The sequence below is a fragment of the Zosterops lateralis genome, assembly GCF_965231275.1.
Source record: "Zosterops lateralis genome assembly, chromosome: 3".
NCBI classification, from domain to species: Eukaryota; Metazoa; Chordata; class Aves; order Passeriformes; family Zosteropidae; genus Zosterops; species Zosterops lateralis.
In genome coordinates this window covers 108,132,982-108,151,641 of record NC_139764.1, presented here as the reverse complement: position 1 = coordinate 108,151,641, position 18,660 = coordinate 108,132,982, and the positions used below count along the sequence as shown (strand labels likewise).

At 46.1% G+C, this 18,660-nt stretch overlaps 1 protein-coding gene across 1 annotated transcript; it reads right to left on the bottom strand.

Annotated features, from left to right (window-relative positions):
- Positions 1-4,165: 4,165 nt before the first annotated feature.
- Positions 4,166-14,131, bottom strand: LOC310907435 (taste receptor type 2 member 9-like; the record flags this gene model as incomplete). The annotated part of the gene is made up of 2 exons (XM_083857649.1): positions 4,166-4,739; positions 13,752-14,131. 2 exons carry the CDS (start codon positions 14,129-14,131, stop codon positions 4,166-4,168), a joined length of 954 nt encoding a protein of 317 aa, XP_083713775.1.
- Positions 14,132-18,660: the final 4,529 nt, after the last annotated feature.

Genomic DNA, 18,660 nt, shown 5'->3' with positions numbered 1-18,660 from the left:
GGTGTGAGCTGGGGAGCAGAGCTGTGCTGGCCAAGGGGGCTGTGGCAGCAGAGGCTGAGGCAGGTCAGTGGTTGCTGTTTGGTGGAGTGTCAGGGATGGCAAGAGGACCTTTATAGAGCTGCTGCTGCTGGGGGGATTTTGGTGGTGCTGCTGTGGGGAGCAGGGCAGGTGCAGGGATGTAAATGTGCTGGGTATCCCCTTACCCAGGGCCAGAGTCATTTGATTATTTGAATGTTGGTTCAGGGGAGCTGTGTTGGGTGACACAAACAGCAGAGATGTTTTTCTGCAGTGGGGAGTGTTGTGCTTTTGTGATTGATCCCTGTTTGATCAGTGTCAGGCTTCAGGATGTGGGTTCTTCTGTCCTTTGGTCACCTCTGATGATCATGCAAAGCCTTGGCAGTGTTCATCAGAGAACAGTCAGGGGACTCGCTGTCCTTTTGAGTCTGAGAGTCTAGGAGATGCAATGTTAAACCAAGATGGTGAAAAGTGGAGTTTGTTTGGATCCCTCATTGTCATTGAAATCCATGTTTGTTTTACCAATGGCACTGCCTCAAGAGTAAGTTAAGAGCCACATAGTGGGGCAGGTGCCAGGAGATACTAAATGTAAAGCTGGAAATCTTTGCAGGTTGAATTTGGAGCATATGAAAGATAAAGGGTAAAAATAGCAACAGCTCTCTGTGCCAGGGTTCCAGTCTCACGTGCTTGGGAAAGTGAAAGCTTTTTAAGACAGCACCATGCTGAATTTCCCTCATACTGCAATGTCCTAAAGCTTCCAAATTACGGTAGATCCTGAAAGCTATGGGGCTTTAAACAGGCAAGTCGTGTTAAGCTCTGTAGGGCATGGACAGGCCATGCCCTTTGGGTTACTACAGGACTTGGCACATTGGGCCTTGCACATCAGGACCACAGTAAGACCAGGGAGATCTCATTGGATGCTGTGGTGATACCAAATAAAAGGAAACCCCAAGAAAGAGCTCTATGGCTACAGGAAATGAGCTACCAGCATTTTCTCTCTTTGGAAGTATGACAGCCATGTTTTCTCTGGGGTTAAGGTGACAGCACTATGTTTTGTGAATATTCATATCACATCCTCATAATTGCACGTGTTTTGGCAATCATAAAGACTTGGAATGTGACCCAGAGCAGTTTTCCATACTGTGCCAACACTGGGCAACCATTCCCATTGACTTCTGACATCTCTCATGTGTCAGCCTCTCCCAGCTGGGCACGTCCTGCATCTGTCCCCATGGGCTGTGCAGTGGGGCTCTGCTGATGGACACCCTGTCCCCTCCAGTGCCAGCTGAGCAGGGCTGGTGCACAGGACAGGGATTCTGTGCACGGAGTCACATTCTGCAGGATTTGACAGAACTGGAAGAAGGGATCTGCAGGGTGGTTTGCTGGGGCTTTTCTTGTTTTGTATGGTAACCCATGCAAGGTGCTGGTTCTGCCTGCTGAGTCTTGTGGCACGTGAGGTTCTGAGGGATGATGTTGCACTGGATGTAGGGAATAAGATGGATCCTCCAGGGCCTTCCTGTGAAAGTGGTTGAGTCTGTCATTTTAAAGGATAAAGTGCATAAGCAGCAGGAGGGGAAGAATGGAGGTGTGGCTGTTCTTGTCCTTTCAAGGCCTTTCACTGGGGAGTTGTGTCCAGAAGAGATGCTTAAGATCTGCCTCTGGACCTGAGTTGGTGATAGAAGCCTCCAATTCAGGTTCTGTTTTATATATACTGGAACTCTTTCATGTTTCACCTGCTGTGATGGGATGACCTTGGGAAGGTGTCAGATCCCCACCCAGCTACTCCTTCACTCTCACCTACAGTTGGGGTAGGGGTGGAAAACAGGGTGGAAAAGCTCATGGATTGATTGAGATAAAGGCTGGGAGATCATCCACTAGTTACTTACATGGACAAGTGTCTTGGCAAGAAAACAACCACATAATTTACTGACTGTTGGAAATATTAGAGATTGATAAGAAAGAAAGGGATAATTCAAACCAGCTGCCTTCACCTTCCCCTTCTTCTTCTGATCGATTTAACGCCTCTTTCCCAGGTTCTCTCCATCTTTCCCATACATCAGTGCAGAAGAATGGGGAATGGGGGTTGCAGTCAGTTTATTGCAAGTCTCCTCCACTCTTTCCTCATACTCTTCCCCTGCTCTAATGTTGGTCCCTCCCTTGGGCTGCACTCCTTCAGGATGAGCTGATTCCAGCGTGGCCTCTCCATGGGCTGCAATCCTGCAGGATACACCCACCCCACCTATTGTGCTGTGAGGCTCTCCTGGGGCTGCAGTCAGATCTTCTTTCCACCACAGATCTCCATGGGCTGCAGGGCACAGCTGCCTCACCATGGTCCTCTTCACAGGCTACAGGGCAATTCTTTCTCTAGCACATGGAGCAGCTTCTATCCTCTCTTAGCCTTGTTTTTCAGGACTGTGACTTGACTCCCTCAGTCCTCACTGCTGGGACATGCTTTTGTCCTTTATTAAACTATCTTTAAGCAGAGGAGCCATGAGTGCTGCTGATGGGCTCAGCAGTGTCCCATGGTGGGTCCATTGGAGGGTCAAGAACTGCCTTTTCCCAGCATGAGACATCTTTGACCTCAACTGATTGAGACCCTGCAGGCCCCCAGCTGCAGCTCCTGGCCCAGGCACCTCGTACATCTGCCTGTGAGTCACTGGGAGATGAAGCTGTGGCTTCATTCCGTGCTGTACTTTGCACAAACCCACATTCCTGGGGGTTTCACAGAGCCAGAGTGCACTGGGGAAAGGCAATGTCATCACCAAGTGCAATCAGGCCAGGAGAGCAGTCCCACAGAGCAGGGAATCCTGTCCTTGCAGGCAGTGGGGCACAGAGGACACGCAGGGCTGGTGTGGGAAGGGGGCTCTGCACCCCCTGAGCTCCCTGGGGCCGTTCCTGTCTCACTGTTTGTGTGTCAGTGACCAGCTCTGGTGAGTGACAGGGGTCAGCATGTTCACACAGAGCTCTCAGCCCCTGCCAGACAGTGATACAGCCCACAATATATCACACACCACAGAGCCCCAGCAGGAAGCAAGGTGAACTAAAATAAAGATCAACTTGTTTATTGCAGCCATTTCAGTGAATACTAAACCATTTGTGGCAGGTTTGCAGTATTGTTATGCCTTTATTTGCAGCCAGTTTGTGTACCAGTGTTGAATACTTTTCTGTTCCACTAAGAGTATAGACATTTGGCAGAAAAAAACTCCTTGCTGGTCCTCAGAGATCAAAGGGCCTGGGTGCAGCTCTGCTTAATTTCTGATTATCTCAAATTCAACATATAAGTTTTGTCATGTTCAGTAAGAACTTTCAGAGTCACAGAATCACAAATAATGCACTTTATTGTAGAAATGCAAATTTGTAATTTACACTAATAAATACCCTAATTGGATTACTTTCAAATATATATATATATAAAGAGAAAAAAAGAGCAATGGCTAATTCATTAGGCTCAATTTTACCCTCTGGTAGGCCTATTAACAGAATTTCACCAGGGTACAGTCGGAAGAGCAAATCCTAACAAAGAGTGTTATCTGCTTTGGAGAGGAGAGTGAAGCAATCCTGTTGTCCTGCAAAGTGTGGGTCATATTGTCATCCTCTGCCAGGGAGGATTTCATGTGCCAGATCTATCCTTTTGGGAGAAGTGCAGGTGAGGCTGCAGTCAAAATCCCCTGTTGCTGCCATGGGAAATGGTGGTGGGCAGCCAGCTGCTATGGAAATGAGGGCTGCCAAGGGTGCAGATTGCAAAGGCTGTGAGTGTTGGGCAGGGGCTGAACATTTCATTGGCATCACTCCCTCTTCCACCAGGCTGAGGCAGAGGTAAAGGGCCTGTGCCTGATAATCCATCAGCCCACCATCAGACTCTCATGGCCACATGAATCCCTTGAGCACACAGGGGGTTAGGGCATCATTCCCACAGTCAGGGCTAAATGACCTGTGTTAATAACACAAATATATCTCAAAGATTTAGTTACATCTAAATACATAGAGTAATTACTCAATAAATATGAAAGACATTTTGTTAACTGAGATGTTGAAGAGTGAACATCAGTATCATCTACAATGCCTGGAGAGCTGTATTAGAAGTTAAGTTGCTTCTTTTCTAGAATGAAAAACCAACATTTTTCATGGGCTCCAGCTTTTGTCAGAGATCCTACTTCCTGAAAAACTTGCACTTCACACAGGAGAGAATCTTTAGCAGTGCCTTTTCCAGCTTGGGATTGCTGCAAATGAGAATAAGGGAATGTACCCCTGGAAAAGCATACAGATATATGTATGTAAGAAGTGTCATGGTATTTTGCTTCTTCATGTTATAAAATATTGTCACGCTCAAACATACAAAGTTGATGGTGTACATGACTAAGAAGGAGAGGATCGATTTCATGGCTCTGATGTGGGCTTCCATGCTGAGGTCCTTCATGGAGTTTGTCTGCATCGTGCGTTTGTGTCTCCAGAGAGAAAAGAGAAGGAAAACAGCAGAAAAGAGAACTGCCATGAATGAAGCAGCATATCCAAAGCCAAGGAGAAAGAAAGCAGAGAAAAAATGGTTATCCATTCTGATGCGTTCTTTCCAAAAATTTCTGAGGCAGGTGAAAGTGAGGTTGTTTCTCTGCATAGTTTCTGTGAGGTCATAGATTATGATGCCCATAGCCAGAGCTAAAATCCCTGACCCTAAGAGAAGCCAGGGCACCATCCTGTCAATTTTTACTTTCAGGTAGATGAAGAACCTGTTCCTGAAGTGGGCAATTTTTATGCAATAAAAAACACAAAGACAGGCTGAAACACACAAGTTGGAATATTTAAAAAAAGTTGCAAAAAATGTAAGTAGCTGATGTATGGGGTGAACATAAAAATATTTGGGATAAATTCTTGTAAAGAAGTGGTTTACCCATGCGAAGCACAAAGAACAAAACCTGGAGCCTCCCAGCAGCAACAAGATCTTCTCATTCGAGTTCAGGGTTTTCTTTTTCACCCAGCCAATGCAAAGCACACAAACAATGAAAGCATTTATCCACATGCCAGCAAACACCTCCAGGCTGGTGATGGCCAATGTTGTGGTCCCATATGAAGTGACATTGTATTGGTGTGGACAGCGAGAAGCTTCCATGGTTTGAGCTGGGGAGCAGAGCTGTGCTGGCCAAGGGGGCTGTGGCAGCAGAGGCTGAGGCAGGTCAGTGGCTGCTGTTGGTGGAGTGTCAGGGATGGCAAGAGGAGCTTTATAGAGCTGCTGCTGCTGGGGGGGATTTTGGTGGTGCTGCTGTGGGGAGCAGGGCAGGTGCAGGGATGTAAATGTGCTGGGTATCCTCTTACCTGGGGCTGGTGTCACTCTTGACTATTTGAATGTTGGTTCAGGTGGGCTGTGTTGGGTGCCACAAACAGCGGAAATGTTTTTCTGCAGTGGAGGGTGTTGTGGTTTTGGGAGTGATCCCTGTTTGATCAGTGTCAGGCTTCAGGATGTGGGTTCTTCTGTCCTTTGGTCACCTCTGATGATCAAGCAGAGCCCTGGCTGTGTTCAGCAGAGAACAATCAGGGGACTCGCTGTCCTTTTGAGTCTGAGAGTCTGGGTGCTGCAATGTTCGACCAAGATGCTGGAAAAGTGGAGTTTATTTGGATCCTTCCCCGGCATTAAGATCCATGTTTGTTTTACCAATGCCATTGCCTTAAGAGTAAGTGAAGAGCCACATAGTGGGGCAGGTGACAGGAGTCACTGGAAGTAAAGCTGGAAATTTTTATAGGTTGAATTTGGAGCATATGGAGGAGAAAGGGTAAATTCATGACAACTTTCTGTGCCTGGGTTCCAATGTCATGTATTTGGGAAAGTGAAGGCTTTTTAGGATGGCACCATGCTGAGTTTCCCTCATACTGCAATGTCCTAAAGCTTCCAAATGAATGTAGATCCTGAAAGCTGTGAGGCTTTGAACAGGCAAGTTGTGTTCGGCTCTGTAGTGCATGGACTTGCCATATCCTTTGGGTTACTACAGGACCTGGCACATTGGGCCTTGCACATCAAGATTACAGTAAGACCAAGGAGATCTCATCTGATGCTGTGGTGGAACCAAATAAAATGAAACCCCATGAAAGAATTCTATGGCTACAGGAAATGAACTACCAGCATTTTCTCTCTTCACAATGATGGTGCCCTTTTCCTTTCAACAATATAGAAGTGCCAGCACTATGTTATGTAAATAACCATATCATGTTTTTGTAAAGCCATTGCTACAGCTGTTGCACATGAAAATATTTTTACTTAAGACCTGGAGTTCATCTCAACAACTAAACACTGTCTGCCTCACCTTCCCAGGAAATCAATTCTTTAGATAATAATTAAAGGAAATAGACTTTTCCTAGAAGTTCTAGTGAGATTTTCAGCATCCTGTATTTATCCTAATGCTTAGAAAGCATCAGTGCCTTTAGCTTCATTTGGTTGCAGTCATACAAAAACTATTGTTCCATTTGATAGTTGATGTTGTTTATGGAGTGCAAGGTGATGCTTTAAGGTTTTTCATTTCTTCTAATGGCTTCTTTGGTTCTTTATGCTCCGATGTGCTGCGTTTGCTGAATGAAGAGAAAAGATGGTTAGGCTTTGGGGTTTTGAGATTTTTGTTTGTGTCGAGTGGTTGTTTTGTTTGTTTTTTTGTTGTTGTTTTGGGGGTTTTTTTTTGGTTGGTTGGTTTCTTGATTTTGTTATTTTGGTTTGCTTTTGCTTTTGTTCTTTTTTCCTCTTTTCATATATGTAAGTGAGGAGAATATCAGTTATTTCAGTTACAGAGGGTCTGAAGATGAACTGAGGGAATGCTTAGGAAACAGATCCTTTCTTAGTGGTGTTTACTGCTGATCTAACCCACCCGTGGCAGGAGTGAAGATTGGGCTTATACTTTTAACAGAAGGATGTTGATGTCATTGAGTACTGGAGAGGAATCCTCTAAGAGGAGAATCCTCTGCTCCTGCAAAGGGAAATTTACCACCACTATTCCCACTGTGGCAGGGGGTGTGGAACTAAATGATGTTAAGAGTCTCTTGCAATGTAAACAGTTGTTGGGGGTTAGATTTGTTTCTTTTTTACATTTATAATTTTTTCCCCCTAAGTTGCTAGGAAACTAACTACTGAATACTTGTAGGTGCTTATGGAAAACAAAGAAGTGGCCAGAGGAGAGGAGCGTAGCACCTGGCTACACATCTTTTGGTGTCTGGGAGTTTCTCTCCAAGGGGAAAGATACCACGAATTTCGGGGCAGGTAAAGGACAGCTGGAAGCAGCTGGGCTCTCTTGCTCTCGGCATCAGAAGGAGCAGGGTTGAGCTGTTGCTTCCTGCAGGAGAATTCGCTGTCATCACTAGAGCCATCCTGGAGATCAGCCACCATCTGCTGGTGTGACTGGGAATTCTGGGCTCTTTTTTTCTTCCCTGTCCTCTTGGGACATCCCACAGTTCCAGCTACCACTGTAATGGAACTTCTGATACATCTCATCCACCAGCCCAGAATTCCTGCTCATCCCTGCTCTTCCAGCTACTACTGTGGAGCTTCTGATACATCTCATCCACCAGCCCGGGATTTGTGGTTATTCTTGCCACACCTTGGTGCTCCTCAGAGTCCTACACAGGCACCGAGATCAGACTGCCCCAGGGTGTTGTGAAGCAAAGCCTCTCCTCCATCCCTCCTGTCACAAGGTTCCTGCTTCTGTATTGTTATTAATGCCATTGTTGTTGTTATGTTTGCCTTCTTATACAATCTAGTAAAGAACTGTTGTTCCTATTCCTATACCTATTCCTTTGCCTGAGAGGCCCCTTAATTTCTAAATTACAGTAATTCAGAGGGAGAGGGTTTACCTTCTCCATTCCAAGGGAGACTCCATCTTTCCCTGGCAGACACCTGTTTTTCAAACTAGGACAACAGTATTCCAATATTTCTTGCAGAAGGAATCACCTGGTTTTACCCAGCTCTCCAGGCTGCCTTTATTAATTTCCTATTAAGTTTTGTCATGTTAATGACCTTGTTTCTGCTGTAGAACCACTTCTGAGCTGTCTCTTTGCTTATCTATATTTTACTGTTTCACTTCTCAATCACAAAGACATGGAATGTGACGCAGAGCAGTTCTCCATACCGTGAGCAGCCATTCCCATTGACTTCTGACATCTCCTATGTGTCAACTTCTCCAGGCTGGGCACATCCTGCATCTGTGCCCATGGGCTGTGCAGTGGGACTGTGCTGATGGACACTCTGTCCCCTCCAGTGCCAGCTGAGCAGGGCTGGTGCACAGGACAGGGATTCTGTGCTGGGTGTCACATTCTGTGGGATTTGACAGAACTGGAAGAAGGGATCTGCAGGGTGGTTTGCGGGGGCTGTGGTGTTTTGTGTGGTGACACATGCAAGGTGCTGCTTCTGCCTGATGATCCTTGTGGCATGTGAGGTTCTGAGGGATGATGATCAAAGTGGTTTCACGTTTGCCAATTTTGACCCTCCATGGCCAATGCACCAATACGTGAAGTGCTTTGAGTGCCTTTTCTGCTGTGAGATGGGATCAGGACAAAAGCAAAGCAGGCCCAAACTCGAAGGTATAAAGGTAGATTTATTAACAGACAGTAAAAGAAGAAAATGAGAATCAAAATGAAACTTTGAAAAGACTCCTCCTCCCCCACCAGCTTCTTTTTTTTTTTTTTTTTTCCCACTGGCAATGTATAAAGGCAAAACTCAGAACTCTAGGTCAGTACCAGTTATAAAATAGTCTTTCATTCAGTCCTTTTAGAGGGAGAAATTTCTCCTGATTTGTTGTGGTAACTTTCCACAAGAAAGAACAGACTGCTTCTGGCTTTTTAACCATCACAAAAGCAGCCACCCAGGGGGAAAAATCTGCTGATCTGAACCTCCATAGCCTTTCCCATATGGGCCATGGGCTCAGGCATACTGGGGTGTCATTTCAAAGATGAGCAACTCCAATGTCAAAGGATTTCTTCATCTCATGGAACAGAGATCTCTTTTCACTTCTTCACTGACACAGAGGGCTTCTTATGTCATCTCTGTCTGTTGAAGCGTCTCATGGGATCACAGGATCACAGCTACTAATTCAATATTCACTCAGTCAATTGCAGAAACATTTGATCAATCTATGTCCCCAATTCAGATTTCCACAGTTTAAAGAAATATTTTAGCATATTACAGTCTGTTACCAACGACTTACAGAAAATGTTCAGCCTAAAATACCAAGGCATCTTCTCATCTCTTCCACCCAAGAGGTCACACCTCCTTCACTGACTTTGATACCTTCATATTGTCCTTTTACATGTCCCCAGTTTGGCCTTTTCTCTCCCTTACAGAAGAGTTTGAGCTTTGGAAGCTTCATCTGTGCAAGGAAAGAGTAATTATCTTGCCCAGGTTCTTCTCTCTCTCTGGCTGTGGCTCACGGTGTCAGATCTCAAAGCCGCGCTGGGAGTGCGGAGAACTCCCAGGGAGAGATTGGAGTGGCCCGGGGCAATGGCAGTCAGGAATCTCAGCAGCAGGATCGTGGATGCCTCCTGCCCATACCAGTCTCATGGAGTGGGCCTGGCCCAGGCTTAGAGCTGCTCCTGGGGAAACCCAGGGGACATGTCCCTCTGTCCTGGAGCAGCAGCACCTGCTGGGGCCTGGGCAGGCCCGGCGAGGCCTCCCGAGCTGCAGCATTGGAGGGCAGGATGTCAGTGGCCATTGTTAAAAATGGGCGGAGATAGTATTTTTCTCCTTAAAATGCCTTTATTGATCAGCTCTCAAAAGGGTGGCTCAAGGGATGGTCAGCCCTTCCTGGTTCACTTTGAGGAGGAGGGTCTGTTCGGCTTTGCAGTCTTAGGTCACTGCAGAGCCGGGAGCCCCGCCCTTGCAGAGGTGCTGGGAGTTCACTTTTTGTCGGGCTGTTCCGGGGGTATTCTTCCCCTCGGGCACTTTTTAAGTTATAGCGAGTTACAAAAAACAGTTTATCAACACTTTAGGGTATACCCAGTTCAGTACTGTCTTTTGTGGGTTTAGATTTCATATTGGTTTGTTTGGCGGGGGACCTTTGGTTCTAAAAGTGTCCCAGTTTGCACTGGGGTTTTCCTAATTTACATATGTGGTGGCACGGGGTGGCTGGCATGGGGTCACCAGCAGCAGAGGCGGCTGCCTCGTGGAGACGGGGGGTTGTGTGTGCCGTGCCGGCCCGGCGGTGCTGTGGAGGAGAAGCGGGGCCGGCTCGCGGCTTGCGGCCCCGGGAGCGGTGGGGTCTCATGGCGGTGGCAGGGTTTGCGCAGTGGAGGGAGGAGCGGCGGTCTAGCTTGTGGCTTCGGTGGCAGCGGGGCTTGCCGTGCCACGACTGGGGTTCCAATGGTGCTGCGGCGGCTCTGGGAGCGCAGGGGCCCCCCCTCTCCCAGCTCTGACGGTGGCGGGCCCACTCCGGCGTCGATGGAGAGGCTGTTGGCTTTTAGCAACCAAATAGGCCCCCTGCTTTTTCAGAGGGACCATGGAGGTGGCTCTCCACTGCCACACTACAGGAACTTACAATTACAAATTATTTAAAACATCAATACACTTATTATACAACAATTAAGGGCTCTAACACTTTAGACTTTTAACATATACTTAGGAGTCTTTTAAATTTTATTCTTTTCAGCCATGGCTGTCCCCTCCCCTGACAGCAGCCGTCGCCCTGGGGGCCGGTGTGGTCCCGCCAGGTCACTGCAATGGCAGAGCCCGGCCTGGCCATGGGCAGGCCCAGGAGAAGCCTGTGGTGGAGTGGGGTCAGTGCCCCACTGCTGTTACCTCTCTCCAGGACAGGGAGGGAAAGGGAAGTTTCCCAACATTCCTCTGATATTTAACCCTGTGTCTTCAGAGAGATGTGAAGACTTACACACTTTCATATTGGTGAATCAAGCAGTTCCCTTCCCTAATGAGTGGCTACTCGCAAGTTGGTTTTTTGCTATACCTTTCTGAAAAAATCACTTCTCCATGTCAAACTAGCAGAGTGCTGCAATGGAAATAAAGTAGGGAATAAGATGGATCTTCCAGGGTTTCTTTGCTAGTGGTAGGGACTGTCAGTTTAAAGGATAAAGTCCATGTGCAGCAGGTGGGGAAGAAGAGAAGGGAGGTGTGGTTGTTCTTGTCCTTTCAAGGCCTTTTAACTGGGGAGTTGTGTCCGGAGGAGATGCTTGAGATCTGCCTCTGGACCTGAGCTGGTGGTAGAAGAGAGCATTTCATGATCTGTTGTGTTCATGCTGAACTATTTCATGTTTCACCTGCTGTGGGGTGTTGACCTTAGGGAGCAGCCAGCCCCCCACCCAGCTGTTCCTTCACTGTCACCCATAAACAGGGGGGCAAATATAGGACAAAGAAGCTGACGGGTCGAGATAGAGGCAGGGAGATCACTCACCCATTACTCTCAGAAGAGAAAGCACAGTTGACATGGGGAAAAGAAATTGAATTTATTGCCTAGAGGAGTTACAGTAGGATGATGAGAGACAAATGGAAAACTAGAACCTTCTGCTTCCACCACCCTTTCATTCCAGATTCAACTTGACATCTTCATCCCCAGTTCCTCCAAATCCTCTCCCACAGCAGCAGAGGGACAAATAGAATGGGGGCTGCAGTCAGCTCATAGAAAGTTGTCTCCTCCATTCCTTCTCACACGAGCTGTTTCCTTGGTCAAGAGCAAACCCTGTGTGTTTCACAGAGCCAGAGTGCACTGGGAAAAGGCAATGTCATCACCAAGTGCAAGCAGGCCAGGAGAGCAGTCACACAGAGCAGGGAATCCTGTCCTTGCAGGCAGTGGGGCACAGAGGACACTCAGGGCTGGTGTGGGAAGTGGGCTCTGCACCCTCGGAGCTCTCTGGGGCCGTTCGTGTCTCACTGTTTGTGTGTCAGTGACCAGCTCTGGTGAGTGACAGGGGTCAGCATGTTCACACAGACCTCTCAGCCCCTGCCAGACAGTGATACAGCCCATAATAGATCACACAGCACAGAGCCCCAGCAGGAAGCAAGGTGAACTAAAATAGAGATCAACCGGTTTATTGCAGCCATTTCAATGAAAATGAAACCATCTGTGGCACGTTTGCAGTATTGTAATTCCTTTATTTGCAGCCAGTTTGTGTACCAATGTTGCATATTTTTCTGTTCCATTAAGAGTATAAGTATTTGGCAGAAAAGAAACCACTTGCTGGTCCTCAGAGATCAAAGGGCCTGGGTGCAGATCACCCTAATTTTTGATTTCCACAAATTCAACAGGTAAGTTTTGTCATGTTCAGTAAAAATTTTCAGAGTCACAGAATCACAAATAATGCACTTTATTGTAGAAATACAAATTTGGAATTGCCACTAATAAATACACTCAATGGAATATCTATGAATACATAAAAAAAAAAAAAAAAAAAAAAAAAAAAACAAAAAAAAAAAAAAAAAAACAAAAACAAAAACAAAAACAAAACCAGAAGAGCAATGGGTAATTCACTAGGCTGAACTTTACCATCAGTTAGGCCTATTAACAGAATTTCACTAGGGTGCATTTGGACACAGTCAAAAGAGCAAATCTTAGCAAGGAGGTGTTCCCTGCTTTGGGGAGGAGAGTGAAGCAATCCTGTTGTCCTGCAAAGTGAGGGTCATATTGTCATCCTCTGCCAGGGAGGATTTCAAGTGCCAGATCTATCCTTTTGGTAGAAGTGCAGGTGAGGCTGCAGTCAAAATCCCCTGTTGCTGCCATGGGAAATGGTGGTGGGCAGCCAGCTGCTATGGAAATGAGGGCTGCCAAGGGTGCAGATTGCAAAGGCTGTGAGTGTTGGGCAGGGGCTGAACATTTCATTAGCATCACTCCCTCTTGCACCAGGCTGAGGCAGAGGTAAAGGGCCTGTGCCTGGTAATCCATCAGCCCACCATCAGACTCTCATGGCCACATGAATCCCTTCATCACACAGGGGGTTAGGGCATCATTCCCACAATCAGGGCTAAATGGCTTTGTTAATAACACAAATATATGTCAAAGATTGGCTACATCTAAATACAATAATAATGTATTTAACAAACAAATTAAAACATCTAAATTACATTTTCTTCACTGAAATGTTGAAGAGTGAACATCAGGAACATCTACAATGTCTGGAGAGCTGCATCAGAAATAAAATCACTTCTTTTCTACAGTGAAAGATCGACATTTTGCACGGACTCCAGCCTTTATCACAGATCCTATTTCATGAAAAGCTCACACTTCACACAGGAGAGAATCTTTATCAATGCCTTTTCCAGCTTGGGATTGCTACAAATGAGAATAAGGGAATGAACACCAGGAAAAGCACACAGATATATGGATAAAAGGAGTGTCATATTATTTTGATTCTTCATGGCATCAATTACTGTCAAGATCAAACACACAAAGTTGATTGTGTACATGACTAAGAAGGAGAGGATCGATTTCATGGCTCTGATGTGGGCTTCCATGCTGAGGTCCTTCATGGAGTTTGTCTGCATCGTGCATTTGTGTCTCCAGAGAGAAAAGAGAAGGAAAAGAGCAGAAAAGAGAACTGCCATGAATGAAACAGCATATCCAACACCAATGAGAACGAAAGCGAAGAAATGGTTATCCATTCTGATATCATCTTCCCAAAAATTTCCGAGGCAGGTGAAAGTGAGGTTGTTTCTCTGTGCAGTTTCATTGGCGTCATAGATAATCATGCCCATAGCCAAGGCTGAAAGCACTGACGCCAAGAGAAGCCAGGGCACCATCCTGTCAATTTTTACTTTCAGGTAGATGAAGAACCTGTTCTTGAAGTTCGTAATTTTTATGCAATAAAAACCACAAAGACAGGCTGAAACCCACAAGTTGGAATAATTAAAAAAGGTTGTAAAAAATGAAAATAGTTCCTGTATTGGGTTAACATAAAGGTAATTTGGATAAATTACTGAAAGGAAGTAGTATACCACCGTGAAGCACAAATTGGAAATCCTGGAGATGCTGAGAAGTAGCAAGATCTTCTCATTTGAGTTCAAGGTTTTCTTTTTCACCCAGCCAATGCAAAGCACACAAAGGATGAAAGCATTTATCCACATGCCAGCAAATGCCTCCAGGGTAATGATGGCCACAATTGTGGCCCCATATGACGTGGCATTCGATTGCTGTGGAGAGTAACAAGTTTCCATTGTGTGAGCTGGGGAGCAGAGCTGTGCTGGCCAAGGTGGCTGTGGCAGCAGAGGCTGAGGCAGGTCAGTGGCTGCTGTTGGTGGAGTGTCAGGGATGGCAAGAGGAGCTTTATAGAGCTGCTGCTGCTGCTGCTGCTGGGGGGCGGATTTTGGTGGTGCTGCTGTGGGGAGCAGGGCAGGTGCAGGGATGTAAATGTGCTGGGTATCCCCTTACCCGGGGCCAGTGTCATTTGATTATTTGAATGTTGGTTCAGGGGGGCTGCGTTGGGTGCCACAAACAGTGGAGATGTTTATCTGCAGTGGGGAGGGTTGTGCTTTTGGGAGTGAGCCTTGTTTGATCAGTGTCAGGCTTCAGGATCTGGATTCTTCAGTCAGTTGATTACCTAAAATGGCCAAAGTAGTTTAGGATGCATGACTTCACAAATATTATATATTTTGATAATTTTTGTTATTTGTGATAGGCAGAGCATTGCCTTGAGAAGATTTTAATTTCCTGATAGTGCCTATTCTCTGCTTTCTTCTTTGATGTGAGTTTCCTCTGCTCTGGTTTTGCTGATAGAACTGGAAACACTGTGCAGATTTTGGTGGGGTTTTCTCTTTCTTCTTTTTCTGCTCTTTTATTGACTCTTCTCTCCAAATTTTGGAGAAAAATGGAAGTGATTTGTATTACAACAGGTGTGAAGATGAACTGTCTGTGCTTGGTCTATACTTGAATCGTGACAATAAATGAATATTTGTTGTGTTTTTGGAATGCTCCTCCTCAGTTCTCTGCCCCCACTTCAATTCTCCAAACCACATTTGCCACTCTCTTTCACCCCCCTTTTTCCCCACCTTCCTTCTCCTCTGTGCAGGCTGGAGAGGAGAATATGAGGAATAAAAGGCAAAGATCATGGATTAAGAGAGGAACACTTTACTGGAAACAGCAATGAAATAGGAAAGTGAACAATAACTGCAACACTAATGATGTCAGAGGGTACAAGGAAAGAAATGTTTCCCATGGTAATAGCTCTCCAATAATAGACAATATCAGAAGGAACCCCTACTGCTCAGAAGACACAACCTTTTCCTAACCCCTCAGCATTCAGTGAGGTTGTATGGAATAACCCCTGAGTACTGCCCCTGCCCTCTCCTGGTTACTGCAGAAATTAACCTTGTCCTGGTGAGAACCAGGACAAAATTTTACAATAGCAGGACCACACCATGGCTGTGGCCTGGAATCAACTCTCTCTGGGGAATCTGGTACCTTAAAAAAATAAAGATGTATATAAATCAGAGTCTCCAACGCTGGGTTTTCAGATCAAGAAGATAGGGATCAGGTGCTTGAAAGACAAGTCTGCTTTTTGTTCAAATCCATCCTCTCTGGTGCCACTCAAGAAGGGGAAGGATTCTCCAGGACATTGTATCTACCAGCTTATGTGGATTTTGTGGATGCCCTTGAATATCTCAAATTGCATCAGATGACTGATTTTATGCATATGGGGGGACATGAAGCTGTCTTGGGTTCTAAGAGACACCACACACAGACTGCATTGCTTCCATCTGAGCTTGGTTTAGGCTTAACATCTTCCCTCTCCAGAATCATTGTCTTCCTTCTTTATCTTAGGAAATCCTACATGATTAATTAGCCTTGGTTAGCTAACTGATTAGGTTATTAGTTGCCTGGTTTCTTCTGAGTAAATGCATGCCATCCATCACTGAATTTCAATGCCCTGAAGGCCACAATTGTTTCAGGATACAATCCTAGAAAACAGAATGAAATCTCCTCAGGGCAGGTGTTATGAACGTGTTCTGGAAATATTAAATCAACTCCAAATCCTTCTTAGCTACAGAAGGTGGATTGGCATGTTATAAAGTGGCATTAATTATTTGTTTGCTTGTTTCTGGGTAGTTGCTCTTTAAGGAGAGTTGGGAGTTGGGTGGGCAGTCTGCTGGATTGTGTGGTCTTTGGAAAAAGAGATATTGCAGAGGTTGACAGGTTGGTCTGGCCTAAATGGTTGTATCTGCCAATTCAGAAGCAGGAAAGAAGCTTTTTGAAGGTGAGATGGAAATGCACACCTGGCACTGGGCATGAGGTAAAATGACCCTGTCCTGGGTTGTAGTGTAGGATGTACGCAAAGTATTTATTCTATCACCATCTTCATGAACTGTTGAATCCATGTGGGGCAGTGTCTTCCCAGGCCCCCTGCCTTTGGGCTGCCTTCTGCTAATGGCCCATCAACGCCTTGCCCATGACTCACAGGGAACTTCCTCCAGGAGTTATCTCTGTTTAATGAGCCATCGAGGACCCACTTCACAACTCATCATCCCATTGTGAGAGCCAAGCATTCTCACCTGGATATAATCCTGGATTTGGGACAGTACAAGCAGCCTTTACCCACTGGATTCCTGGAGGACCAGAGCTACCAGACCTTTCTACAGGATCACTGCTTCAGGAAGACCAACCACCTTTCTACAGACCAGTGCTTCCACCACCCTGCTCAGGTTGTATTCTGACTCTGTCAGTGGTCTTTTGTATTATTGCATTTATTTTATTTTATTTTACTTTTTTTCCTTTCTTCTTATTAAATTGTATTTCTGACTTGGAGCCTCTCACTCGTTTTGCTTTCAAACCACAACAGACCCTCTGAGCCTGAGCAGGTAAAATAAATGACCAGTTCAGGTTCTGCTCTGTTCGTGCTGGTGTGAAGGAAACTTTCCTGTCTCACCACACAGGAGGCCCTGAGACAGTCACAGCCCACTACCTGAGACTGTCACTGTTGGGACCGAAGCCCCTTCACAGTGGGCAGCTGCCCCACTCCACTCCCTGCACACACCACACTCAGAGCCAGACTAGGTTTCCTCACCAGCTTGGCACTGGCTTTCCCATAGTAGAGTCTCAGGCCTCTGGATCTTTGGAGCAGTTTAATCATGGCACAGTAACAGAGCAACAGCTCAAGCTGGGTGCCTCTGATGAGGTAACCAGAACACTTGGATCCTTGGGATTTTGTGTCCTTCCAGTGCCTGCACATGATGATTGGAGTGTCTTTAGTGTCCAGTTACCTGGCTGGTGCCACAGAGGTCCCTGTGCCCTTTACTGTGCAAAGGTTGGCACCATGCTTGGGACTCCCAGCACTTCCCCACAACCTGCAGCTCACACTGCAGCTGCTCACTGAGCAGTCTGCACTCAATGTATTCCTCCACTGGAACTATTTCACATTTGAAGGCCCTGTTGTGGTGAGTTGACCTTGGGCAGCTCTCAGAGCCCCACTCAGCCACTCCTTCCATGTCACTCTAGAACAGGGCAGTGATGGCAAATAAGATGGAACTGCTCACGAGTCAAGGTAAAGACAGGGAAATCACTCACCAATTATTCTGACAGACAAAACAGACTCGACAAAGGGAAAATCAGTTTAATTTATTGCCTACTGGAAACAGAGCAAGATGATGCAGAACATGCACAAAACTAGAATATTTTACATTCACCCCCCCAGTAATCTCAATTTAAGTCATTCTGAGATTCTCCACCACCTCCTCTCCTCAGCAGCACAGGAGGACAGTGAATGGGGACTGTAGTCAGTTCATAGAAATTGCTTCCTCCACTCTTCCCCTGTTCTAGCATGGCTCCCTCCCATGGCCTGCAGACCTTCAGGACTTCTCTTTTCCCAGAGGAGCCACAGTTGTCACTGATGACATGAGCAGTGTCCTGTGTTGGGTCCACTGGAGGGCCTGGAAGTGGCTTTTCCCAGCATGGGACAGCCTTGACCTTGCCCCACTGAGACCCCACAGCATTCAGCTGCAGCACCTGGCTCAAAAAACCCATATATCTGCTCATCAGTCATTGTGAGATGAAATTGTGGCACTATTCCACACTGCACCTTCCACAAGACCCCCATTCCTGGGGATTTTATTGAGCCAGAGTGCACTGGGAAAAGGCAATCTCATCACCAAGTGCAAGCAGGCCAGGAGAGCAGTCCCACAGAGCAGGGAATCCTGTCCTTGCAGGCAGTGGGGCGCAGAGGACACGCAGGGCTGGTGTGGGAAGGGGGCTCTGCACCCCCTGAGCTCCCTGGGGCCATTCCTGCCTCACTGTCTGTGTGTCAGTGACTCGTTCGGGTGAGTGACAGGGGTCAGCATGTTCACCCAGAGCTATCACCTGCCAGACAGTGATACAGCCCACAATATATCACAGAGCACAGAGCCACAGCAGGAAGTAAAGTAAATTAAAAAGAGTTCAACCTGTTGTTTCATTCAATCAATTCAATCAGTGAATAGCAAAACATTTGAGTCAGGTTTGCAATATGATTACTGTCCTTCTGCATTCAGTCTCTGTACAAGGTCTAAATGACTTATCTATTGACAATAATTTAACTTCAAGACCTGTTTTAATTAAATTCAAACAGTAATGTATTTACCCCACAATAATATTAATAGAAAGAATTTGAAATATATAAAGCTGATCATCTCTACCATCTATACTGCCTGGAGAGTTGTAATGAACATTAATTGAACTTGTTTTCTCTAAAGATATTTTGCATGCGCTGTGGCTTTTG